General features: G+C 42.9%; 1 protein-coding gene across 2 annotated transcripts in view; it reads left to right on the top strand.

The window, feature by feature from the left end:
• Positions 1-26,616, top strand: part of MRPS6 (mitochondrial ribosomal protein S6) — a 66,168-nt gene that overhangs the window by 34,390 nt on the left and 5,162 nt on the right. For both annotated transcript variants that reach the window (XM_045902505.2, XM_064579161.1), the window contains exon 2: positions 16,178-16,317. In XM_045902505.2, the coding sequence (XP_045758461.1) occupies positions 16,178-16,317 (140 nt within the window). The remainder of the gene's footprint in view (positions 1-16,177; positions 16,318-26,616) is intronic.

Below are 26,616 nucleotides of genomic sequence, written 5' to 3'. Positions count from 1 at the left end.
TGTGACTGAGTATTTTCAGTATGAACACGTCTGCCCTCACAAATGTACAGAGTTCTGTGCTAGAGTTGAAGGGGTTGTCCTTCACTGCCTTTTCTCTTTCTCTTATTGCTCCTATTTTGAAATAATTTTAAATTACACGAAAGTTGTGAGAATAGTATAAAGAAATCTGGAATCATTTTCATCCAGGTTCACCAGTAGTTCACATTTTGCCACATTTGCTTTGTCATTCTCTCTTAATCATACACTTTTCTGAACCATTTGAGTGTTAAGTTGCAGACACCATTCCCCTCTACTCCTTAAGTACTTGGGAGTATATTTAAGACAGTCACTCATAAAATCACAGTATAATCATCAAAATCTGGAAAGTAACAGTGGTACAATATTTTAATATGAAGTCTTGATTCGAATATTGCTGTTCCAATAATGTCCTTTTACAGCATTTTTTTTTCTTTTAAGTTCAGAAGCTTTTATGTCTCTCCCTTTTAATTGGCAGCAGTTCCTCATTTTTTTTTTGTCTTCCATGGTATTTACATTATTGAAGTTTAGAAGCCATTTTGTGAACGCCCCTACCCAGTTTGGGTTTGTTTCCTTATGATTAGATTCACACTACGCGTTTTGGGTGGGTATACGGCATAAGCAGTAATATGTCCTCAGAGCTTCACATTGGGAGGTGTGTGATGTTGTGTTGTCCCATTATTGTTGACACCAACTTTGATACTTGATTAAGATAGTGTCTGCCAGGTTTCTCCCCTGTCAAGTTACTGATTTTCCTTTTGCTAATTAATTTGTGGGGAAATAATTGGAGATTATGTAAATAACTTATTCCTCATCGAGCTTGAACTCCTGATTTCAGCATCCATAGGTAATCGTTGCCTGAGCAGTTATTACTATGATGATGCAGAACAGTGATTTTGTTTTTGTTTTTGTTTTGTTTTGCTATACTAAAATGAAGAGTTTCCCTCTTTCCCCAATTATTTATCAGTATGAACTCATTTACTGGGTTATAATCCATTACTGTCATTATTTTGCTCAAATGTTTCCAGATTTAGCCAGTGACACTCTGCAGGCCAGTTTCTGTGTCCTTCATGACACATTTCCATCACACACACTTCCTTATTTCCCAGAACAGTGAGGTGTTTTCATGGTTATCTTGTGCTTTCCCTGCCCCCATCAGGATCAGGCATTTGGTAGGGAATGGGATTTAGAAACCAGGGTCTGGGTGTGCTCATTCTTAACAGGGGTAAACATGCCTTCTCCCTGGCTCTTTTCAGTATACCGAGGTAGGAAATTCATACATACCTACTGATGCCTCCCAATTCTAAACGAGCACTAGAGGGTTCTTTTTAGCTTTCCCCCATTCTATGTATCTCCCTTCTCCAAGTGCAAGAAATCGGATAATATTGACACATTAACTCATTTTTTTTCCCAATTCTACAAATCCTTAGAATTAAAGTTTTTGCATGTCAAAAAATATCTTTAAAAATTTTGCTAAATATGGAATTGTAGATTGGAAAGTGTTTTTCTTCAGAGATTTGTAAGCATAAGACCATTATTTTCCTAGCTTCTAGTCTCAGTGTTCGGAAATTTCATTATTATATGCCTTGAAAGTTTTCATTCATTGTCCTGGCCCTCAGTGGGCTCTTTCAATTTGACAGTCCTGTGTCTTTCATTTCTAGGATGTTGATTCTCCCTGTTTTCTCCTTTCTGGAACCCCTTTTGTTCAACTCTTGGACCACATGTAATGGTCTGGTTAATTTCATACAGTCTTTTGTTTTTTAATTTTCTTAATTGTCTTTGTCTTTTTGCCCTTTCTAAGGGTGTTTCTAAACTTTATCTTCCAACCCTTCTGTTGAAAAAGAATTTCTCAGATATTTAATTTTTCAGGGCTCCTTTGTTCCCCGAATCTTTCTTTTTTTATTGTCTCATTGCGTGGATGCTGTCTCTCCTCATCTCTGAAGATACTGTTTTCTCCTCCTGCAGTGTTTGTTTACTCCAGTTTTTCCCATGTTGGGCTCTCATGTCAAAAGCTTTTCTCAAATGTATGCTGATCTTTGGCTGTGGGCTTACATCGAACAGGATGGACTACCGAACGTGTGGGCGGAGCTCGTCAGCTTCATTGTTTGGCCTTGGTGGCCTGGCTGTTTGTTGGCTGACTCCTGAGGTATCTTTTGAACAGGTCAGATTCCCCAAAGAATATTCTTTGAGTTCTTGCCTGAAGGATAAAAGGCCTTGGGCCACTATTCTGGAGCTAAGGGGGGAAAGAGCACAGGGGTCTCTTTCAGTATGCATTTTTTTCTCAATTTCTTTTTGGTATGGAACCCCCACTTACAGCTGTGTGTGTATTTCTTCGAATCCAGAGGTTTCTCTCTGTTTTGTCCACTCCAGAGAATAAACTTCCAAACATGCATCTAAGGATCCAATTATCCTTCCACTTTTGACAAGCCTTATTTTAATCTCTCACTTGACCCCCACTTTCAGAGGTGTACCCAGTGTAGCCAGTTCTCAGTGTAAGTGTTCTGCAGTGTAAGTGTGGTTGATTCTCGGTTTTCCACATTGCTGCTTTCTTCCATCCGCTTGCCTTCTTCTAAAATTGAATTGCTGTTTTCCCATCTTCCTCATTCTTGCAGAATTGTACCTTTTAAAAAAATCCCTTTACTATAGCTTTAGTAGGTTTTCAGGAGGGAGCATAATTAGATGCTTGTGTTGAATCTTCCAACATCCGGGGAAGTCCTGGAATCCCCTCTTCACTTAGCGTTTGAAAGTTGAAATTTCAGAGCCTATAGCCCATTTCAGCCCTTCCCAAAAAGAACATGTTGCCAACCAGAAGCACGGTTGGAGTTTTAAAATTCTGCTTATCTCTGTAAGTGCAAAGCTAATGATTGTTTACATTTTGAAGGGGCCTGAGAAATTGCATATTTCATTCTTCTGTATAATGCATGAAGCCCACCTACCAAAACATTCTTTTTGCTTGTGAAATTGAACATACACAGTCCATGAAACATGAACAGGTGTACAGCTTAGTGAAGATGTTAGTTACTGTTATTTGCGGTAGTTACGTTCTGCAAAGTTGCCTCTAACACTGAGTCAGTGAATATTGAGTCATTGCCCCTTGAGGAAGTACATGGATAGGTTCCTGTGAGCCTCTGGCTGGTCACCACATTTTAATTAACTAATTGATACGTAACCTCATTTTTTTTCTCATAAAGACATATTAAATATGTATTTTTGGTTTGAAATCATTGAGCTCAAAGCCTGTAATAGCATCCTAACTCATGCCCTGAATGAAGCTTATCTAATACATTTTTTCCCGTAAGGCATAGCACATCCTTCTTGCACTTAGGGACACTAAGACAGCACTTCACTTCACTCAGGGGCATTTTAAACAGCACCAACAAAAAGCACAAAAATGTGAAAAACATGGCACTATGTAGGCTGCAAAAAAGGCACCTGCTTTACCATGGGAGATCTGAAGCAAGGCAGAGCCTTGGTTGTTGGACCTCAGCTGGGAATGTGTGTATTGGGTGGCAGATTTTCCACCAGTCTCCACACACGCATGTCCTCAAATGACTGTGAAAGTGGTGGGAGTGCTGATTTGGGGGTGACAAACAAAATTGAGCTAGTAGGTGAACTGGCATGTATGCGTTCCACAAATGATGGGGATCAGCTGTATGTGTGAAGCAAACACCCATATAACTACCACCCACAGGAGCTAGAACTTTTATCAGTCCTCTCTCCCAGAATGTGCATTTTGCTTTCAGAAAGTTGTGCTTTTAAAGGGGTTTCTTACCTCCAGTCTGCTGCTTTAATTTGATAGTTCGGGTTCGGCCTCTGCAGTGTTACCTTTTCTTTAAGTATTTGAAGATAAATACACTCTTTAAGTCTCAAAATCAGGCTTCATCTTCTCCATTCTCTTGGGTATGCAGCACAGGACTTGGGTTTCAGACCCTTTACCTGTCAGTCTTATTTTTTTCTGGACAACTTTGAGGCAGTTGATATCCCTTTTAATATGTGGCCTCCTAGTTGAATACAGTACTCCAGGGTACACACTGAGGTTAGACTAGGGATGGGAAGTAAACACAACAAAAGAGGACTGCCATTTCCTTGCCTTCACTCTCCTTCCAGCTGTAACATGAAATTTCACTGTCATACCCTCTGGCAGACTCTCTGTGTAATCCTGTTGACTCTTCATAGTGCATAGAGATAGCATGACTTGCTGACTCAGTTTCCAGAAATTTTCAAAGCTTTTCAAAGTGTGAGTTTGGATGTGTAATATTCCCTCTATACGTTAGGAGTAGACTGTCCAGTGATTCTTGATTATGTTCCAAGAATCTTGAGAAGTTTGGAGGCACCTTTATGAGCCTGGCTGTTTCTTTTACCTGTTTATTCCTCATTCCTTGACTGTGCATCTGTTTTTTAACCAACAGGATGTGCTTTAGCTTTATTAATGCATCTCTGTCTTTTGAAAATAAAATGGTGCTGTTTTCCTCTTGTAGTTGAAGATATTATTTCTCCTTGAATTTTATGACTTGGCGTAACCTTCTCTTCCTTTTCAGTGAATTAAGTGCAGTTAGCAACTTTCATCTCTCATCTTTCCATTTATTCTTTGACTTAACGTATTCATCATTTATCGAACACGTTCTGTGTGCCAGGTTCTTTGCGTCTCCAGCAAAGATGAGTAAGATGCAACCTTGAAGAAGCTTAGTTAAGAAAGGGGACGCACTCCTACATAATTACACTTGGAAGATGTGTGTGGAATGAGAGGGATAACACATGGGATCACAGACGAAAGGCACAGTTCTCGGAAGCAGCTGAATCTTGAAGGATGTTTTTATTCCTTTAATTCCACTGTGCTTTTATACCCTGCTCCTCCCTGCTCTTCAGAGGAGTGTGATCCCTCAAGTGCCTCCTCTCATCACTTGAATTAAGCACCACTGCAGCGGCCTGGTCAGTGGACACACTGTTGGTCTGTTGTTCAGTAGGGTGTGCAAATCTGACTCTTGCCAAAGCCCAGGTTTCTGCGTCTATCAATGCGTACTTTAAAAAATAATTTCCTTGAACTCAGTCAACGAACACAGTTTTGCTAAAACCGTACACTGATGTTTAGAAGATTTACAGGATATAAACATGATTTTTTTTATAACCCTTTTATCTCCACTCACTCAATCTTTTGCCGGTTCTTAGCTCCCCTAGTCTTCATGTCATTGCGGTGCTGCCCTCCTCCTACTCTCTAAAGAGGCTGAACTGTAAGGTGAAGGCAGGGAACTGAATTGTGCATGAAGGAGAGCAATCAACAAGACAGGTAGCTCGATGATGTATACCTGATTCCTGCTCTATCAGTTTCATGAGCTTTGGCATTTCATTTACTTGCTGCCATAGTAACCAGGACTCCTGCCAATCTTCCTGTTTCCCATCTTTTATTCATCTGTACATGCATCTGGAGGGGGGGATGGGGAAGATAGAAGTGGAAATCTCCCAGTAAAAGGGTGTGGATTTTAGAATGTCTAAAGAATAGCAAGCATGGATATCTTGATTTTGGCATTGTTTCCAGCTGTTGAAGTAGTATTAACCACAAGTAGTCACCTGTTGGGGTTGTCATTTCTCCATTTCACATTCAGGGAGAGCTCCATTATTACTGTGAAAGAAGCGGAGCTATTATGTTTATTAGAGTTGTAGGAGATCACTGCTGAAAATTCTTTATAAACTACAGGTCAGCCCGACTCACTCATTTTTGAAATGATGAGAAGCGGTGTGGTTCTTCCCTCTGTCTGCACCTGGAGCGCTAGTGCCCGGGATTCTTAAATTCCCAAGCCAAAGTATCAAAGTATCTGAGGTGAGACGTAGACCTCTCATTTTTAAAGTTCCTCAGATGATTCCAGGGTACTCTAGAGGAATGCCTTGGTGATGCTGCCCTTTTCCTTTGATTTACCCAAATCGTGAAAGGGATAGTTGCTTGTATGTAATTAAGCCTCCAGATTTGGCCTTAAATAACATTTGATTGATATTCTTTGACTTGAGACCTGGGAAACAAGTGGATTATTTTAGGAACAAAACTGCATTATAGTTGAACTACACAGAATTGCTGTTAACCTAGGCCCATAAGTAACTGACAACTAGTAAATTCATATAAAGTTGGATCTCATGTAATCATGACTTTGTTTTTGCTCTGTGAGTTAGTTCTTTAAATTTATTCCTTTCTAACCTTTTGATACCAAGGCTCGTATCGATATCTTCCTGTGGGCTAGCTGCAGGGGTCCCTTGGATGCCTACTGCATTTTGCAGCTGAAGTTACTTCACTGGTCATCCTGCTACCTTTACATTGGCAAATTCAGCCATGCTATGAAGTGTGACTCCCTTCTCTGCTTTATTATTTGCCCTTTGTTACTGGCACACATTAGTATGCGTGGAACTCAGGAGTCATTGGACTCTTGCTCCTGATTTTTTTTTTTTCTTCCATTCTTCCCTGGGTTCTTTTTATTTTCATCACATGCCCCAAAGAATACATTTTTATGTCTGATTTCCCAGTTTTCAGGAATCCCAGTTCTGGCTGCATGGCTATAGAATATTGTCACATTCCTTTGATGTTTCTCATCCCCTTGATTTCATTGGCCACTGTGTTCTCAGGGCCAGCCTCAGCCTTGTCCTGTCACATCTCCTTGGTTGGCTCTGATTCTAGAACCAGTGATCTTGAGGCCCCTGACGTACAGATTTCCGGTTTTTCTCTGATTTCCAAGACACGGAGCAGCCAACATAACAGCTCATGATGCTGGAAGTACAGCTTGCAAGACTCTTTCAGTAACCCCTGAGCTATGCATCGAGACCTCTCTGATTATTATTAAAAAGCTATATGGATGTGGAGTTAGCGAATGAATTCTGAATGTTTGAGGCATAGGTTTAAGACTTCAACACAGTATTCGCAAATTAATGGCATCCATCGTAAGATAGCAAACAGTTGGCATAGATTTAGGGGAAGAAATCCTTTTATTTATTTATTTATTTATTTAATTTATTATTTTTAATTTAAATTCAGTTAATTAACATGTATTATTGGTTTCAGAGGTAGAGGTCAGTGATTACTCAGTCTTATGTAACACCCAGTGCTCATTATATGACATGCCCTCCTTGATGTCCATCACCCAGTTTCCCCATCCACCAACGCCCCTCCCCTCCAACAACCCTCAGTTTGTTTCCTATGATCAAGAGTCTCTTATGGTTTGTCTCCCTCTCTGATTTTGTCTTGTTTTATTTTTTCCTTAGAAGAAATCCTTTTAAAAACAAAACAAAACTGAATTTTACTCAACGGAAGTTTGTTTCTAGAACAACTTTTATTGCTCATTGTGAAAAATCAGATAATAAAGCAAAGTGTAGAAAAAAGAAACAAACCATAATAGTCCTCTCATTTTTTTTTTTAATTTTAAAGATTTTATTTATTTATTTGAGAGAGAGCACATGAGGGGGGGAGGGTCAGAGGGAGAAGCAGACCCCCTGCTGAGCAAGGAGCCCGATATGGGACGCGATCCCGGGACTCCAGGATCATGACCTGAGCCGAAGGCAGTCGCTTAACCAACTGAGCCACCCAGGCGCCCAATAGTCCTCTCATTTTAATGCTAGGGAAAAATAGTAACATTTTGCTGTATATTCATCCAGACCTTTTCTCCATGTATGTATACATAAGTACTTTTTTTTTTCTTTTAAAAAAATATGGATTGACCTTACATGCTTATTTTTAATTTGTGAAAATATTCTTATGTCTTATATAAGGATCAACATCCTTTTTCTAAATGGTGGTATTGTACTGGTTCATTCAGTAAAAATAATTTAGCGAACCAGTCTTCTGTTAATGGGACAACTGCCTTTCTATTCACTGTCCTAATAACTTTATGGTGAGACTTTTCAAAGCTAAGTTCTTGTGCATGGGTGGTATGGCAGTTTTCTCAGAGTAAATTCTTAGAAGTGGCTGTGGGATTGAAGGTATACACATTTGAAACTCCTATATCCTGCCATTTGCCTTCCAGAAAGTTTACATTTTTACCAGTAGTGTAGGTGAAGGTTTGAGGAAACTGAACTCAACGTGCTAAGCAAAAAAATTGCCTTGAGTGGACAAAAGCGATGGCTTCCGTGTGTACGGAACACAGTGCCCGTGTTGATTCTGCCCCGAATGTAAATTCCGTCCGAATCTTCCTGTTCTTCTGTCTTGCTGTTAGTCCAGACCTGCCCTGAGAGAGCGCCCTAACGACCCTCTTCCCGCTGCTAGAGGAGGTATTCCGCTGTTGGGGTCCGCCTGCAGTCTCTCTTCCCTAGCCCACCAGTCACAGGTAGCTGCTCCTTTGGAGTTCTTTTTGCTTCGGTCTTGTCTGTGTTTAACTTCCCTTTTAAATTAATTTACCTACATGTGTCTGTCTTCATGTCTATATCACAGACTTTTAAAGGGCTGGGACTTTGTGTTTCACATCCCTGTGGCTGCCCTTTCGGAGGTGGATCTCACCATAAGCAACCCAGAAATACTTGGCTTGAAGAGGCCTTGAGGAGGATGTTTCCAGATAACAAAAATTAGTTGGAGCCTTAAGAAATGGTCAGTGTCTATACTTAATCCCCCCAAATGGCAGTTTCATCAGGTTCAGCCTGTATTTCTGGTACCCATAGAACGTGGTATGAGCATTCAGTGTTTTCTCCCTCCTTTTCCAGACATCAGGAACGAGCTTCCTCTTTACAACTGATTTGTGTCGTTAACATTATTTTAAAATTGTTCCCCAATAAAGATTTCCAGGTGGCCTCGTAAAGATGATCATGTAAATTAAATACCATATTCATGGGTGCTTTTCACTTGCTCTACATTTTAGCCACTTTCGGGGCTCTGTAACTTTGTTAAATGGTCACATGATATGTCTGAACTGTGAATGTACAGTTTTTAATCTAAAATCATTTTTAAAATTTGAGGTACTTTTTGCAGAGCACATGACAGTTGCTTATAAAAACGTTTTTCAGTGCATTCTCCTATTTGCTACTTTCCTGGTACACTGTATGCATGTTGGTTCCCTTCTCTTTTCCCATCCTTCCCCACTTTTGACAGCCTGTTAAGTCTTTGTTTAGTAGTTAGTCCATATTTGTTATAAGTGGTCTTATAAATATGATTCATGGGCAAAGTGGTAGAGCAGTGCAGTTCTACTTCTGGAAGCATTTTCTATCTTTAGCCTTTGAAAAAGCCTATAAAATTTACTATTCTGGTCACTTAACCGATAAGTTATACAGTGTATAATAGTACATAGCATGTAGTCGTGTTTGAATGTGCATTTATGTAGCTTTACTTTTTTTTTTAGTGTTCTAGATTTGTCCGTCCTGAATCTTATATTAATTTTTAGAATAGCTTCTGGGCGTACTAGTCTTTAATCCTTAATTACCTAGAGGACTGCAACTCTTGATTCAAATTGTGGGGCAAAAAGGGGGTTCTCTGAACATAAAAGTATTTTATAAAACCGTTCCTGTGGAACCATTTTCAGGGTTGGCCTTTGCAGATGTCGTGAGGCGGGGCTGGCACTTGACACATTTTGAGGTAGATGGTGGTCCCGTGTGTTCTTCCAAGGTCTGTTAGTGACAGAACTGCCCTTAAAGCCTGTGCTGCTATTGAAAGGTGCTCACAGATTTTCTTTTTTCAACTGCTGTCAGAATCTCAGTGCAGAATTTCAAGGACATTTTTTTTTAAGGAGATAAATCCCGGAATTAAGATGCAGCAGAGAATGAGAAAGGCTCTCACATTTCCATTTTCCCAGGTTTTGGGAGTTTTCTGACTTGGCTCCGCCTTTCATAAATCCTCCGTGCTCCCGGGAATTGCACACTCTTTGTTACGTGAGAAAGGCGAGGTGTAGGTAGGTGCTGCGTGCTGTTCGATGTGCATTCCATGTGCCTTTTATTTCCTGCTGGACTGTGAGGGTGTTGTAGTGAAAACCGAGTGCATATGAGGGCCACCGGCTTTAAAATCTTAACCATTGCCAGAGAGTCTAATTCACAAGGTAATTTTGTTGACAAGCCTCTCTTCTGGGACGAACATACGTTTAATTAGATAAAACATTGGTTATTGACCAGTGGTATTTATAGTACTCCCATGACTTTTTAGCGTAAGTAACCTTACTGAAGGGGGATTTTATTTTGCCGGCAAGCAGAGAGATCCTTCCTTTTATTTTTCCTATCTGTTTGCTCCCATCTTTATTGTAGAAACTTTGTCCATTAGAATCTCTAGAACTGCCGTTTTCAAAATGTAGCCTGAGCAGCCTGGGCTTCCTAGGGCCCCTCTCAGGAAATCGTTACAAAAGCAGTAGTGGGTAAAAGAGCCGGTGCCTTAATATAAATCCAGGCAACAGCACCAAACCTTACTAGTCGCCAGTGTGTTCCTCACCACTGTGCAACTGTAGTTTTTTTAAAAACCCAGTTTCACTTCAGAATGTCCTTCAGAATGATGGGTGGTGCCAGAATAGTATTGGAATTTAATCTTGGCAAGGGCTTTAGAATTAGCCAGTCCAGCTTCCCACCCAATGCAAAAGATTGATTCAGTGCTCATCCTGTATCTTTGCACTTCTGGTGATGGGAGGGAGGCTCGCTGCTCAGAAATGTGTGGTTTACCTATTGAGGCTCTGTTTCTCTATAATTTTTATCCTTTGATTCCTGTCTAAACCTCAGGGTCTGATCAAAATATGACATACCTATTTTTTTCAGAGTAGCCCTGCAAATATATGAAGTTTTGGGTTTCCCCTGAGTCTTCTTTTGCAGCCTGAATACCAGTAGTTTTAGTAATTAATAATAGTAAGACCAAAATTGGTTATTTTGTCCAGTGTGAATTTTTTAAAGTATGGTTTAATATAAATTTTTTGGCTAGTACTTTATCTTACCAGGAAATAATTAAAAGAGTCTAAGTTTAATATTTACATTTGTATATGTACTTGGACTTGCTCTCTGAAATACATGAATGTTTAGTTTCACTTCTATTAGATGAATTCTGGATTCTTTTAAACTACAGCACTAGTATTAACAGCATTTTGGCAGTACATGAAATAAATAGAAAAACGCTAGTATTGTCATTTTGCTTGCTTCAGTATTGAGTTACTAAGTGACAGTGAGCTGTGTTGTATATGGACAGAGGCTTCAAATTGTAGTTGAGATGGGAGGAGACTTAGGGTTCCTCAAGAAGAAAAAGGAGTAAGCAAGCAAAGGAGGTGGAATTGATACATTAATTTACTTATTTAACCACTGTTTCTAGGGCCTGCCCCCTGATATGTGGGGTGTTTTAGACTTTGGGAGTACAGACGGGTCCGTGACGGACAAAGTCCTTGCTCTCTTGCAACTTACATTCTGGGGATGAAAGAATATTTACAGATTGCCACAAGTGCGGTGTCGAAATAACAGGAATGGCAGAGTACCTGGGGTGGGCGGGGCGCTTGTGGGTGATGAGGAGCACAGAAGAAAAGAGAGGGAGACCACTTGCAAACTCTGTGTGTCCCCAGGATACTTTGAGAATTACAATATAAATGTTGTTTGTGGGAAGCTTGTAGAGGCAGAAAAGTTGTTGGGAACTGCTGATTCCGCACACGAGGATACTGAGGCACAGGTTTAAAAATGGATAAATTTTAACAATTCATCCAGGGTTGTAACTCATTTGTGAATGAGCTGGGACTCGAATCCAGTTTTTCTTGTTCCCATTCACATTCATTCATTGTTTCTTTTCCATAGTTTTCTTCAAGTGAATGTTTTTAGCCCCTCAGTCTGTGCCTTGCCAAAATAGTGTTTCATTGCCATATGGTGGATTGGAGGAAAGTCTTAAGGAGCTGCTTTCAGATGGGATGGGAGAAGCCTATGAGAAGCACACACAACCTTTCTTAGAATAGTTGGAATTAAATGGTTCAGAGACCTTGAGAATGAGCAAGATCATTTACTTCCTATAAACCATATGTTCTTAGAAATTGAACATTGTGCTGGGTTGGATTGAGGAGAACATTTTGTTTTGAAGCCTAAGAATTTTATTTTAATAGAGCTATAGGTTTCACCAGATGAGGAAAGTTGAAGTTGGCACCCTGGGTTGATTAGGAGATGAGGAGCTTGGTGGTTGGAATGGGGAATCTGTACTCACTTCTGTGAATCCTATGGTGATGTGAACAGCCAGGCTGATGTTGTTCACTTAGGTTGGTGCCGTGTGTGTCTACCTGATGACCCATCCCAGGGGGCATTCTCTCTCTGCACACCTCAGTGACCCAGGCTCATGGTTTTTATTTGTGGTACATTTTAGGGTTAGTGGATTGAGGCCTTGCCAGCATTTCTCAGTCCATTGCAATGTAGAGCAGAGGTTGGCCGGACAGTAAATAACTTAGGCTTTGCAGGACATACAGTTTCTGATAAAATTACAGATCTACCTTTAGCACGAAAGCAGCCATGGGCACTATGTAAATGCATGAGCTAGCTGTGTTCCAATAAAACTTTATTTGCACAAACAGGTATTGAGGCAGATGGCTCACGAGCCCTTGTTTGCTAGACCCCTGCTGTAGAATGGTGAGGTAAGGTAATGGGACAAGTTGAGCTCTCCTAATAAACAAGAAATATTTTTTTTTGGTTGTTAAAGATTTTATTTATCTGAGAGAGAGAGAGAGAGAGTGCACACAAGCAAAGGGAAGGGCAGAGGGAGAGAGGGAGAAGCAGACCCCCCACTAGGCAGGGAGCTCCACATGGGGCTCTATCCCAGGACCCTGAGATGATGACCTGAGTCGAAGGCAGACACTTAACCAACTGAGCCACCCAGATGCTCTAACAAGAAATATTTTTGTCCTCCATCTTTCTTTTAAAACTTTTGGGTTCTGTGAAATTACCATGAAATGAATGTGGCCATTGCCACAGTCTACAATTTGACCTTGACATACTAAAGTCAAACAAAATGTATTGATATTTTCCTAGAGTTACATTCTTGTTAGGTAGCTTTACCCTTTTTTTGGACAGAAGAAAAAAATTTTTTTTTTTTAAGATTTTATTTACTTATTTGACACAGAGAGAGACACAGTGAGAGAGGGAACACAAGCAGGGGGAGTGGGAGAGGGAGAAGCAGGCTTCCCGTGGAGCAGGGAGCCCGATGCAGGGCTCAATCCCAGGACCTGGAATCATGACCTGAGCCGAAGGCAGACACCTAATGACTGAGCCACCCAGGCGCCCCCAGAAGAAAATTTTTTATTTCTGAAGCTCTTCAGAGGGGGTTGCTCCATGTTTCATCCTGTAAGCAACTGGAATTTAAACAAGACGAGTTACTGAGATACTCCTTTTTAATCAGGCAGAACTGAAATGAGGGGCCCTAGGGTCCTGGGATCAAGCCCCGCATCGGGCTCCCTGCTCCGCGGGGAGCTTGCTTCTCCCTCTCCCACTCCCCCTGCTTGTGTTCCCTCTCTCGCTGTATCTCTCTCTGTCAAATAAATAAAATCTTTTAAAAAAACAAAAAACAAAAAAACCTGAAATTAAAATTTATGATTTGGGTAGCTGATCAGAAGACTGTAATCCATCAAAGTTTGGGTTTTTTAAAAAACCTTACCCACATCTTTATTTGGAAAAACTATTTGTCTGCCTTTAAGTTAATTGGTATAACACCAGGTCAAGAAATGACATTGTTAATGAAATGAAATATTACCCTGCTGTTACTAAGGAGGCTTCTGCAGAAATATGGAAGTGTCGGTGAATTAATGAAATGTGAAAAGAATTTAGTCTCCATGTTGATTAGAACTATATAAAAATACGTTTGTATAAAATTGTAAGGAGAAATTGCCATAGACTTTTTACCTGGTTAGTGTTAATGTGAAGTGATTTGGGCCTTTGTTTTTATTGTAGGTAGGAAATGTCTGTTTTCTCATAAAGCTGGTGAAATACATAAGTACAATTTTCAGTAGGAATTTAAAAAATCCCTAGTGAGCTACAGTGTAAGATGAAAGTAAAAATTTTATTTCTCAACCTTAAACTAATAGTGCATTCACAGCATTTTAACAGAATTCGGGTCAGAAAGAAAATTTATAGGAATGGTGGATTTTCTTTGGTTACTGGAGTGCATGCTTAAAATGATTCTCCATTGTTCTTTTCACTTGATCTGAAATGAGCCACCGGAAGGTATCCTTAGGTTCACTCCTGCACTTGGTGCTCTCTTTGCCTGCATCCCTTCAATTACGTCTTTGAGGAGAATTGTCCCTTTTCCTTGCCGAAGTGTCCTCTTGCATCCTCCGCCTGTCCCCCGATTTTTTCCACTGGTGTTACTTCCCTTGCACCAGGCTCTTCCATTTACTAGCTGCCGTGTCCTCTCAGAGTCCTGGCGTCTCTCAGAGGCCCCAGTTTCCAAATCGGTAAACCTTCTTTGCTCTTTTTTTTTTTTCCCCAGTGAAGATTAAATATATAACAGTAAAACACTAGACCAGTAGTGGGCTCACAGCAGTTACACAAAAAATCAGACTTGCCATTGTTGTTATTTAAAACAACATCTTACATTTTGTGCTCTTGACTGGTTCATTCCCCTTTCACTACTAACCTGTTCACGTTCTCTGCCTCCTAAGACGTTCTGCTCAAACTTGTGTGCTCCTCAGGCTCTCGTGCTTTTTCTTTCCCTCCATTGCTGTCATGCCTCTACCATGGGAAGTGGCCGTCTAGCTTCTAGCCCCATCCTGCTGTGTGACCCATACAGCCCCCATACTGTGGCATTTGCTTTCTTTTCATCCTCTACCCTGTCATTCTGGAGTCTGCGTCTTCCCCGGGTTTCTGTGACAAGGTGGGCCTGATTTTCCTTGTACTGTTTGACTACCTTTTCAGTTTGCTTTTCTGACTTGAAGTTCCCTCGTCAGCCCCCACACGGTTGTGTTCCCTAAGGTCCCTGTGTTCCCCCGTGCACCCTCCCTCCACAATCGCCCCTATTCCTGGGGCTTCAGACAGCTCTCCTGTGCAGGTGATTCTTAAATGGGTAATTCTAACCCGCCCTGTTATTTTGAGCTTAAGCTTTACATCCTGAGAGGTCAACCTTGAGGAGCTGTGGGCAACTCCAACTCAGCATGTCAAATTCATCTTTTTATTGTTCCCAACCAGCTTCTGCAGATTTCCCTGTAGCTGTTAGTAGCAATACCATTTTCCCAGCCTCCATATTTTGGGGCCCCTCCTTTGCCACATCTCTGCCTCGTTCTCGTTCTCCACATTACCTTAGCTGCATCTTCTCAGGTTTACCCTGTAAAGTATCTTTGCTTCCAAAGTTCTTTTGTGAATACATATGTAAAGAGAGAGATCTGGAAAGAAGTTCACCAAAGTGTTTAAAGTCTTTGATCTCTGGGTGGTAGGATTTTATACTGTTTGAATTTTGTTTTCTTAACAGGTATTTAGTATTTATATGCTTGCACCCAGCCTTTTACCTCTCAGCCCTCCTGTGTCCTGATCATCACCCAGTGGAACTCCTCCTCCTGATTTCCTCGGTGCACTCATACTTTCTTGCCTTTGTTCCTTTACTCAGAGCTTGTTTCATCGGTTCTTTGCATCTCCCGTTGTCACTCTTCAGGGCATTTTCCCAACTGAATGCGCCTTCCTTCACAAGCTCTCCGGTCTCTGTCACTTCCTTTGTTCTGCCCTCTGGTCTTCTGAGGTGGCTTTTTGTGTTAATCCCTTTATTAGATTGTAAGCTCCAAGAGAGCAGAGATTGGGTCTTACTCATCCTTTTCCCCTTTTGGTTATAATCTCCCTATTTTTCTTTGGGCACAACCCCTTTTCCCACTGGCTGTGGTTCTGGTGGGATGGTCAGTCAAAGTGTCCTGCCAAGAGAATGGGATGCTCTTCCCCTGGAATTTGGATTTTGAGTCATGGGATACAAGGACTGACAGTGATTGGCGTGGATTCATCCTGGCCAAGGTGCTCTGAAGAAGCCATTTCTTAGTTCCTGCTTCCCAGATCCCTGCAGCTGCTCTGGTTCCTGAACTCTCCGAGGCCTGGTTCTTCAGATTGTCCTTCGTATCTGTGAGCTATCTCGTATCCTTACACTAAATGTCTCTCTCTTTAAATTTTAAGTTAGCTAGACAGTTTCTGTTGCTTTTTTCCCTGCCGATAGAGCTGTTATGATTGGAACTGACCAGACTTAATCATTCGAGTTCTTATATTGATTCTGATATGTTTTTTCTTCTCTTTAAAAATGAAAACAAAAAAACAGCCAGAGACTGCTGCTGCCTTGAAACGTACAGTAGAAGCCCTGATGGACAGAGGGGCGATAGTGAGGAACTTGGAGAATCTGGGTGACCGAACACTGCCTTATAAGATTTCCTCCCACAGTCAGCGGCACAGTAGAGGAGGGTAAGTTTCTTCATGAACCTCGACAAATGTCTTTGATAGGCTGTAAAGAATACTGTTTAGTTCATCTTAGAAATGATTTTAATTTCTCAGTAGATCTCCATTGTGCCAGGTGGTGTGTGGGTACATATTCTAGTGGTGGTGTGATTTAAATGGACTCCAGTAAAGCTGGCCCATAATAAACCATAATCAGAGTACAAAAACAAGTCATGTGAGGAGCAACAGGCGTGTAAGCTTTTGATTGCGGGAAACTCTTTTCTTTCTTTTTTTCAAAGATTTTGTTTATTTATTTGAGAGAGAGCATGAGAGGGGGGAGGTCAGAGGGTGAAGCAGACTCCCCACTGAGCGGGGAACCTAATGCAGGACTCGATCCCAGGACTCCAGGATCATGACCTGAGCTGAAGGCAGTCAGTCGCTCAACCAGCTGAGCCACCCAGGTGCCCTGTGGGAAACTTTTCTTGTCAACCTAAGCACAGTTTTCCCTTGACATTTCTTCAGCTTTGCCTTTAAAGCGCCTCAGTGAGCAATGTGCTGTCCACATACTCAGTGCATCCTTTGTAAATAATGGGGGTTGCAGGTAACAAGCAAAAGGTACTTTCAGTAATGTTGTGTGTAACCAGCACCTGACCCACAATAGAGAAATGGTTTTTTGTACTCCAGACAATAATCACAATCCTCTGTTACGGAATTTTTTCTTACAAAAGTATATAGCACTTTCCTCAAACATATCGAAGATTTGACTCTGTAGTAATAACTATCCTTGTAGAAATTCTTTGATACCGGTTTGCTTGTTGAGTTGATCTGAAGCTTCTCTGACCCCTGGTGATGTTATTTTTACACTCATGATTTCTGGTGTGGAGGAGAAATCTTCTGATACTGTTGAGTTTCCTAGAAGTAGTGATAGAGAAGATGGAAATGAGTTTTTAGTAGTGGGAAGGTCCAGGCATTGAAGACTCCATTCTCCCTCCGGTACTTGCCAGCAGTGTGGCCTTCACCCAGTCTTTAGCTTCTCCGATTCTTGCTTCCTTGGATACTGAGCTCAGGTGGCCATCCTCCCACCCACGTTGCCGGGGGGATCAGAGGAGATCATCTCTCCGTGTGCTCTCCAGACGGTGTGGAGTGTGGATGGTGCCGCTTCACCCACGAGGAGCTGGGCTCTTGCGCCAGTGCCGCCCGCGGGAGAGGCCTGCGTGCGGTCACGCCTCACACTGAGGCGTTCTTCCTGCATTTAAGCCTCTGCCGAGGTGCGGCACACACTGCACATTTCCTCTTTTGATTGCTTCACCTTGTTTTGTGCTAGCGTTCAGCTTCTTGAGAACACCTCTGAAGAGAGTGCCCGCGGCGTTGCTAGGCAACAGGGAATGCATAGTGGCGATTCCTCTGCCACAGTCCTAACGGAGAGGGATGGAGATTGTGTGTGTAACATTTTTTTTGTTTTAAACTTAACCACAAAGGGGTTTCATTTTAACAGCAAGGCTATGAGTCCTTTTGCCTTTTTGTTTAGAGAGGAGCGTATAAAATTCAGCTAAGGATTATTAGCCAGGTTCTCAGTTGGAAAGCACTGAACAGGGAGGGAAGCCTGTTCCCTCATTCATGTGCTTTCAGGGATGTGCACGAGGAGTGCTTTCTTTTGCCCCCTTTCCAAGTAGAATCTGTTGAGGGTTGGTGTGACCGGCATTCTAGAATTTGCACTTCTCGCAACTGCTTGGGTATTGCTGATCCTGCTGTCCGAGGACCACACTTTGAGAACCGCTGTATCAACTCCTTAGTTGTCAGGCCTTTGCGTGCAGTGCTGGGGTTGGGTGGTGCTGTTTTTCTTTTGTGGATGGAATAAATTCAGATCCTGGAAGAACTGCCCCGGAACTAAGCCTGAACTGCTGACTTAGCCCCAACGTTCCGGATTCCTGACAAGGTGCATGTGCCCCACCGAGGACTCTTGCTGTCACTGTCACTTTGTTCATTTACATTTAATGATTTTATCTCTGGTTCTGTTACTCTCAGACCCCTCAGCAAAGGAGGAGCAACATGTGTAGAGTGTAATATATATGTGTATTGTATATAGAGACAGAACCTCCCTCCCAGTTGGGGAGGTTCATGGTTTACGCTTGTTTTTCTGGTATTAATTGATGTCTCGTATGTATTTGTTTAAGGTAGTGTTTTCCAAAGTATGGTCTCTGAAATACTAGTTATACAGTTATGTTCCACCAAAAAATGGTGTGTGTGTGTGTGTGTGTGTGTGAGAGAGAGAGAGAGAGGGAGAGAGAGTGCAAGCATTTAAATGTGGGATCCCTTCTAGAGATGCGCAGCATACGTGAGTATAATAATGGTGAGAAGCCCTGCAGTAAGTTGCCTTCATTTATCAACTTTATTTGACTGTTACCTTTTATTTTTGTAACACTCATTAATATTCTTCACAGTGACTTTTGGTAAAAGAGGAGATGAGGGGCTAAGTATTTTGGAGTTACCGGGGTAGAGATTTAAACTTGAGTGGTGTGTCATATGTCTGTAGTGTGGAACTTAAGGATAGTCTGATATTCTCGTGACTTCCACCAGTCCTCCCCTCGGGTCACTACCCCCAGTGATGTTTGTACCAGGCTTTTTGTTCATTTGGTAAGGTCTGTGTGTGCGCTGCACGTAGTCACATAGGGTGTTACAAACATGTATTAAGTGGATTATGTGCCAGGATTATGTGCTGGGTGCTGGAAAGGCTCAATTTTTCCAAGTGATTAAGAAGAAATAGTGGACTTGTTTGTTACGAACTTAGCATTTGAAAGTTTTTAACTCTTGGAACATCCGTGGAGGCATGGCATGTATCTATAATTTTGGTGAGGCACTGGTTTGAATCCTGAGGTTGGTTTGTGAGAGCTAGTTTTTTTAGCTGGCTAACGAGTGAGCCTAAATGCCCTCCGAGAATCCACATCACATTGTGGTACTGTTGGTATTATGTGTTTGTTTCTCTTACATTTTATGGGAGGAAATGTATATCCTGCTAGTATTCCTAGGTCTCGGGATGGTTCTTGTGATTGTTGCGGTTCCTGGTCACAAGGAGTTTTCAGTTGAATCAGGGACTTGCCTGCACATTGCTAACCTAGGCACCAGCCAAGAGATACAAGGGCGGGGGCCTAGCACAGCAGTGTTCACCTGGCCTGGCTGACAACCAGTCTCTGCTACAGTTGCTTCCCATCTTTTGGGTGATTGTCTCTGTCATTCTCCATCCTCGCCTCCTTCCCCCAAATCCCTACCGCTGGTACACACCTGCCAGGTAGGCCCAAAAGAAAGATGTGTGGGTAGAAAAGTACATAGGTAAGAGAGGTACACTGCTGCCTCAGGGTTACCTGGGGAGTCTCCCCGGGGGAGGAGGTAGTACCTGGTATTTATTACTGTATCAAGTCTATGACCAAGATATGCCAAAATTTCAAGTACACTTGTTATATTCCAGGTATTAGTTAAGTTGTCCCCCAGGTGATGTGAATTAGACGAGGAAGGAGTTAACCAGATGCCCCCCCCGTTCTCTTTGGGCCATGTTGGGGTGGTTGGGAGTTTGGGTCTTCTGGACCAGATTTCTAGATGGAGACTCTGGCCTTACTCACCACCTGTTGTCTCCAGCAGTGTCTGGAAACGGTTGGAGCCTGACTCAGAGTTGGGGAAGCAGTTGGGAGGTAGGTCTTACAAGTTCTGAGATGCATTCTCAGCTCTGCATTTGCTTTGGTCTCCTGGGGGCCCATAGAGTTTTTCTACTTTGTACCTTCAGATGCTCACCTTTATCAACTCTGAGCAAGGGAAGGTTGGTGTAGGAGATTCTTACTGTATTCCTCAGAGTCTAAAAGGTGGTGTTGTGACATATGCAGAGGGGAGCAATGGTGGGGTTGCTAAAAAGGGTCAGGCGTTTTCTGAGTCGTGCTGTCAGGCGCCGGCTGCCAGAAGCACTCCGGTGTCAGACGCCAGGGCTGCACATAGCAGTGTAAGGCTCTCTTTCCACTAGATGGGGCTGGACTGAGACTGAGCAGGCTTTTGGTGGAGGAGAGAGAACTGTAGAACAGACTGTGGTCCATATTTCAGTGTTGGGCTGGTGCTTGTTTGGAAAAGGATGCCCCCGATGGGCTTTGACCGTTCTAACCACGTCTGATTTTACTGCATTGAGATAGGACTTACTCCAGAAGGCGTGTGAAAGGAACTCTTACGTGGTGAAGAAGGTTTTTCTTGCCTGTTTTGTCCCTTCTTTCTTCGTTCTCATCTATTAAAATGTGAATAGGTGCTTATAAGATCTGCTGGCCTACATATAAGATGCCCTTCTATTTACGGGTAAGCAGAATGATAAAAATAACCGGCTCTGTGGTGAATCAGTGGAATTTTACTGACTCGCTCCCCAAATGTGTCTGCAGCTTACTCCAAGAGAGCTGGCACCCTCTCTAGAGGAGATTGATTCTTCTCTGTAGTTTTCCTGTTAGCTAACATTTCCATGTTCTCGTGCTTTCCTGCCAGCATTAAGTCCAGGCCAGCATCCTGACCCCATTCTTGTGTGAAGGTGCTCCACAACTGGGTTTCAAGGCAGAGCTGCTGTGGCCTTGGAGGCTTCTTTTTTAGGGGCAGCATCTTGAGATTTGTAAGGATTCTGCACTAGGTTTAGTGGTTTTAAAAATGTATGAGACACAACAGATATAAAAAGAATAGGGCTTTTCCATGCAGAGGGTTCCTTGGTTTTAAGGTGAAGAATTCACTATCTCGGTGAAGCCTGAATCCAGCAAGGTTTAACCGAAACAGTCTAGAAACTGGCATTCAGATGGATCTGTTTCCGAGCCTGCGAAAGGCTCGAAGATGCTCCATGGGTTCAAATCCCTCCCATCCCCCACCCACCGGGAGCCACCGAGCGCTTCAGTGGAAATTTCCACTTGTCTGCCAGGGGGAAGGGGAGGCTGTGAGTGTGTGACTGTGTCTGAGAGAAACAGAAACAAAGAATATAACTCAAATTCAGGCAAGCGCTTTTACAGTAAACTTGTGAAGAACAGGGTTAAGGCAAAAGTGAAATCAACAACAAATAACGACCTTGAAGTGTAGGAGCACCTCAGGAAGACACACATCTTCCCTCCACGGCCTGGGGGCAGGCAGGGGGTGGTGACAGTTTAGGCAGAAGGCGACTGGGTGAGCCTAGGGGTAGGACTGCAGAGAGGAGGAGCGAAAGACTAGTGGGAGCTGCTGGTTCCCTCGGCAGGCCAGTGCTGGGGAGGCAGCGTGGCTGGTGGCCTCGTTTTCCAGGGCTGGGCTGTCTGTCCTGGGGAAGCCATTCTCGGGGTCTTCTCAGATCCCCCGGGGTTCAGTCACGGTAGTGGAGAGATTTGGAGTGTTGAGTGCCTAAGTCGTCAGCTTGAATACCACATGGGCAGGTTCTACCTGTGAAATAGTTCCCTCTGCCTTTTGAACAGGGGACTCTGCAGTGAGAGCTGCATTCGTGTATCAAAGCGCTGTTTGTATTTTCTCTCCTTGCCTGGTATCCGCCATCGCTCTGCTTCTGCCTCGGCAGAGCTGGTGCTGCATAAACGTTAGGTGGTCTTCCGTAGAAGAGAGGGAGGCTTGGGTAAAGCTGGTTTCTGCCTTGTAGGTGAAGTGCGATTCTGTAATTAGAACCGCACATGGGTAACCACACCTTTAAATGTAAACACTGCTGGGCTTTGTGTTTAAGGCAGGGGTGACGCTACACGACCACTTCACAGTGCCACTGAGCGGCACAGGGTTGAAGGGGCTGGGAATGTATGATCTAATTAGACTGCAGCTGGCTAAACTGGGTTTTCCAAAGTGATTTGTCCATTTACTGATTTAATGGTTGATTAGAGAATGGAAAACTGGAGAACTTTTTTTTTTCCTTTTTGAAAAGCCAGCTTTGAAATATGTTGAGGCACTTGCAATTGTAGTCATAATTCTCAACTATTCCAGCTTAAATTGTGAGGAAGGAGATAAGAAGGAGTCCACATGTGTTGTGACTTTGGTCTTGTTTTTGGTTCTGCCTACCTTGGTTAGGGTAGAAGTGAAGATTGATATTTAATTGTGGTTATTGAATCCTCTCGGTCCTCCCCTCTTAGGGCCAGACTGACGGTGGGGCAGAAGGCTCTCGGATTCCTCTGGAGACACTGAGACATTCCTCTTTTGCCCCCTTCCCTTGAACAGCTGCTCATGTGGATTTCAGAATGGCTTCTCTGTGGCAGCCTTCAGGATGTAAGGAGTTGAGATCAGGGGAGTTTGAGGTCATTTTTTTCAACCTGACTCCCATTTGTATAGATCTGTTATGGACCTGTGTGGTCACAGGAAAGGGATCCTTACAGGCATCAGGAGCTGCCCAACCCACTACTCGAAGTAGGCTGTTCGTAGCCCTCACTTTCTTCAGGTGCGAAAATGGAAAGGCAGGGCTGCACTCTGCACGCTGTCATGTCAGTGTCATTCCTCGGGTCATCCTTCTGTAGTTAGAAAAGCCCAGCAGCTGGGAGTCGGATGTCCATTACTGTCATCTCCACAGTCTCCTGCAGGACCGGGGGACTTGTCTAAATAGTGGGAGCCTGGGTTTCTGCCAGCACAGTAGCCCTGTGACCACTCTCTCCATCTGGACTAAATGTTCTGGGAGGTCGAGGCCATATGTACCTCCTTTTTAGCCTCTCTTTGAGGTCTGCCCATAATAGATGTTCACTGACCAGTTAAGTTTGCCCACTTACCTGAAAAAAAAAAAAAGTATATATATATATATATACTGGCAGCAGCCAGGAATTGGTCATGGTCTTTTCTGTACGGGAAAGCCATAATGGACTATTGACCTGTGTGCTTGGGCTACTAAGGCGGGCGGAGATTGAGTTTATCCTCGATTTCTGCTTGGTTCCCTCATGGTGGGGAGAGACCACTTAATGCCCTAGGAGGGAAGTGGGAGGGTAAGAGCTTCAGCTGTCAACCAGGAGTGGTGAATACAGTAAGATCTACCCATCTCTGAAGCTACTTGCCCTCTTCTCTATTTTGGCAGTGTTTCATTTTGTGGAAATTTCCATGGTATAACAAGGAGCATGGGAGTAGAAGCAGTCTTTGCCCACACGAGCCCTAGGCACAGATCAGCAGGGTGATAAACATGAAATGACTATCACAGCTGTAGTTGTGGGCACGAACCTGTTTGCATTTTGGCCATGCTCTTGTTTAGGTTTGGTTGTTAAAGGGAGTGTCATGAATGGTGGAGGGAAGGCACACTGGGTAAAAGGTAAAGGCTAGAAGCGTTTTTATAGTAACAGGGATCTCCCAGAAGCCAAGTTACAGCCTAATCTTAGGACGTCCAGGGCTTTTTCTAGGTAGGACTTCTTCTTATCCTTGAGAAACCTCTAGAATGCTGGCTGCAGATACCAAGAGATGTGGTTGACAGAGTGGGGAACTGTGGGGTCTGGAGTCTGGAACCTGCCTTTTACTGTGTGACCTGGAGCAGTTCCCCAGTTCCCTCATAAGCAACACGAAGGGCTTGGACTGCACTGTCTTCACGGCCCTCTCCACCACTTATATTCTGTGATTCTGTAACCCACTGGTCCCAAAGCTATGTGTGGTTTCTATCCTGGAGTCAAAAGACCTGCTTTGTTAGAATCCTGGCCGTGGTCACTTAGTAGCTGAGTGACCTTGAGCTAATGACTTAATGGTTATAAAACTCAAAGGAGGCAATGTGTAGGAGGAGCACTTTAAAAACTCCTAGAACAGTAGTGTTGCTAGGAGAGGGCTCCTGGACCAAAACAACACGCGGCACCATTTCTCTTCTTCCACTTTCTGAATTGCCACATGGAGTGGAGCGTCCACTTCCTGTTCAGCTTCTTCCTCAGAAGCTGTTTAAAAGATGTGAAAGCACTTTGAAAACTAGAAAGTTCTATTTATATAAGACACTTTACTCTTAATTCCTGAAATAAGAGGTTTCTGCTAGTATCTGGCATCTAGCTTCCATCCTTGGGTATTCTTTTTACCCTTATCACAAAATGGTACCCAAAAACTTTGGGTGTCTTTCGTCGGATGATTTGGTGAGTGCCAGTGTGTGGACAGTGTTGTTCAGGAAGATTGCATGCGAGTTGATTTGTGGGCAGTTGGCAACTGAACACCCACTTTCTCTTAAAAACATGTTTAGACACTGAGGCTAGCCCACAAAAATGCCTCTGGTACAGTTGAATGGAAAACGGAACAATGGTTGCTGAACCCCAGATAGGCTATTGAATAACTTGAGTACTTGACTGCTAGGGCAGGCTTAACTGGAGAGCAGGAGACCCCTGTGGACTTTCTGGAGGGAGGGGCGTACTTGGAATACTTCCAGGACTGGCAGTGGTGATTGCGTGGGTTATCGAGCGCCCGGAGCATGTCAGGCCCGTGCTAAGCACGTTCCTGCATGTTACCCTATGTGTAATACATGGCATTTCACCAGCACACTGCCTCAGGCTTTAAGTGTAATAAAAGAGGAAGACTATTTTAGGGAAACTAGACAAGAGCAAGCGAAGAGGAAGGAGCTATAGAATCAAGTATGGTGGGAATGTTGGTAAACAGAGGGTGGAGGTCATAACTTGTCAGTGGTAGTTTGGAAGGACACTTTGATGAATACGGAATGAAAGAACAAATGAATAGAATGGGAAGAAAGCGATGCTGGGGCTATGCTGGGTGAGACAGTTCCTGCCCTGGCCACCAGGCGGCCATAGTTATTGCGGGCTGGGGGAGTTAGATAAAGGGCTGGGGATTGGCAGAGAGAAGGTAATTTAAGATTGATCACACTGACTTTTTAGGCTCTATTGTAGAGCCTTACTCAGGGTAAGTAATCAATAATTAAATTTGAACAAATGAGCAGTTTTTAAGTTGGGTGATTGCAAACCTAGTCCCTTTTATATGAAGTAGAAATAAACAAATGGAATTGTGCCTTGGAAAATTTGGCCATTTGGTGTGTAATTTTCAGAGTAAGCCCAAATGGTAATCTCATCAGTGAGCAAATGTACAAATTACTTCCTCAAGAAGTTGGCCTGATGATGGGAGTTTACACCATTTTTTAAAAAGATTTTATTTATATATTAGAGAGAGAGAGAGAGAGAGAGAGAGAGAGAAAGCAGGGGGAGGGGCAGAGGGAGAAGCAGACTCCCCAAAGAGCAGGGAACCCGACGTGGGGCTCGATTCTGGGATCCTGGGACCATGACCTGAGCCGAAGGCAGATGCTTAACCAACTGAGACATCCAGGCGCCCCTACACCATTTTTTAAAAAAGATTAATTTATTTATTTTAGAGAGAGTGCGAATGGGGAAGGGGCAGAAGGATGAAGGAGAGAGAGAATCCTCAAGTAGACTCCTCTGCTGAGTGCAGAGCCTGACACGGAGCTCGATCCCATGACCCCGAGATCATGACCTGAGCCAAAATCAAAGAGTTGGACACTTAACTGGCTGAGCCACCAGGCGCCCCAGCTGGCACCATTTTTATTTTATTTCTTGGGAAACTCTGGGAGTCTTCATTATCTGTAATTGCTCCCCATCACCATCACCCATATCAAATCATTCACCAAGTCCTGCCCATTCAAATGCTCTTTATGCACCATTATTAAATCAACAGCTTTATAGAGATACAGTTAACAACACAATAAACTGCACATGAAGCATACACTTTAATAAGGTTTGACACATGGATACCTGTGAAATCACTACAATCAAGATAATGAGGGCGCCTGGGTGGCTCAGTCATTAAGCATCTGTCTTCGGCTCAGGTCATGATCCCAGGGTCCTGGGATCGAGTCCCACATTGGGCTCCCTGCTCTGCAGGAAGCCTGCTTCTCCCTCTCCCACTCCCCCTGCTTGTGTTCCTGCTCTCACTATCTCTCTCTCTGTCAAATAAATAAATAAAATCTTTAAAAAAAAAAAAAAAGATAATGAATAAATTGGTCACCCCACAATTTCCCTCCTGTGTCCTGTGATCATTCCCTCCACTTGTTCCCGTCTTTAACAACCAGTGGTCTGCTTTCTTTCCCTGTAGATTAGTCTATATTTTGTAGAATCTTAAATAAAATCAGACCGCATCTGCCCTTTTTTATACTAGTTTCTTTCAGTCAGCAAAAGTATTATAAGATTCATGTATATCAGTAGCTTATTCCTTTTTATGGCTGAGTAGTATGCTGTTGTATGGCCATACCACAGTTTATCAGTTTGCATGTTGATGGATATTTGTGTCATTTGCAGTTTTGGATTGTACGTGGAGCTGCTGTGAACATTCATAAACAAGTTGTTGTGAGGACTAATGCTTTAATTTTCTTGGATAAATACCTAGGAGTGGAATGGCTTGATCATA

This window comes from Mirounga angustirostris, unplaced genomic scaffold (genome assembly GCF_029215605.1).
Source record: "Mirounga angustirostris isolate CCGP_5_RB_7025 unplaced genomic scaffold, mMirAng1.0.hap1 SCAF_1, whole genome shotgun sequence".
NCBI classification, from domain to species: domain Eukaryota; kingdom Metazoa; phylum Chordata; class Mammalia; order Carnivora; family Phocidae; genus Mirounga; species Mirounga angustirostris.
This window is presented reverse-complemented; position numbering and strand designations above follow the sequence as displayed.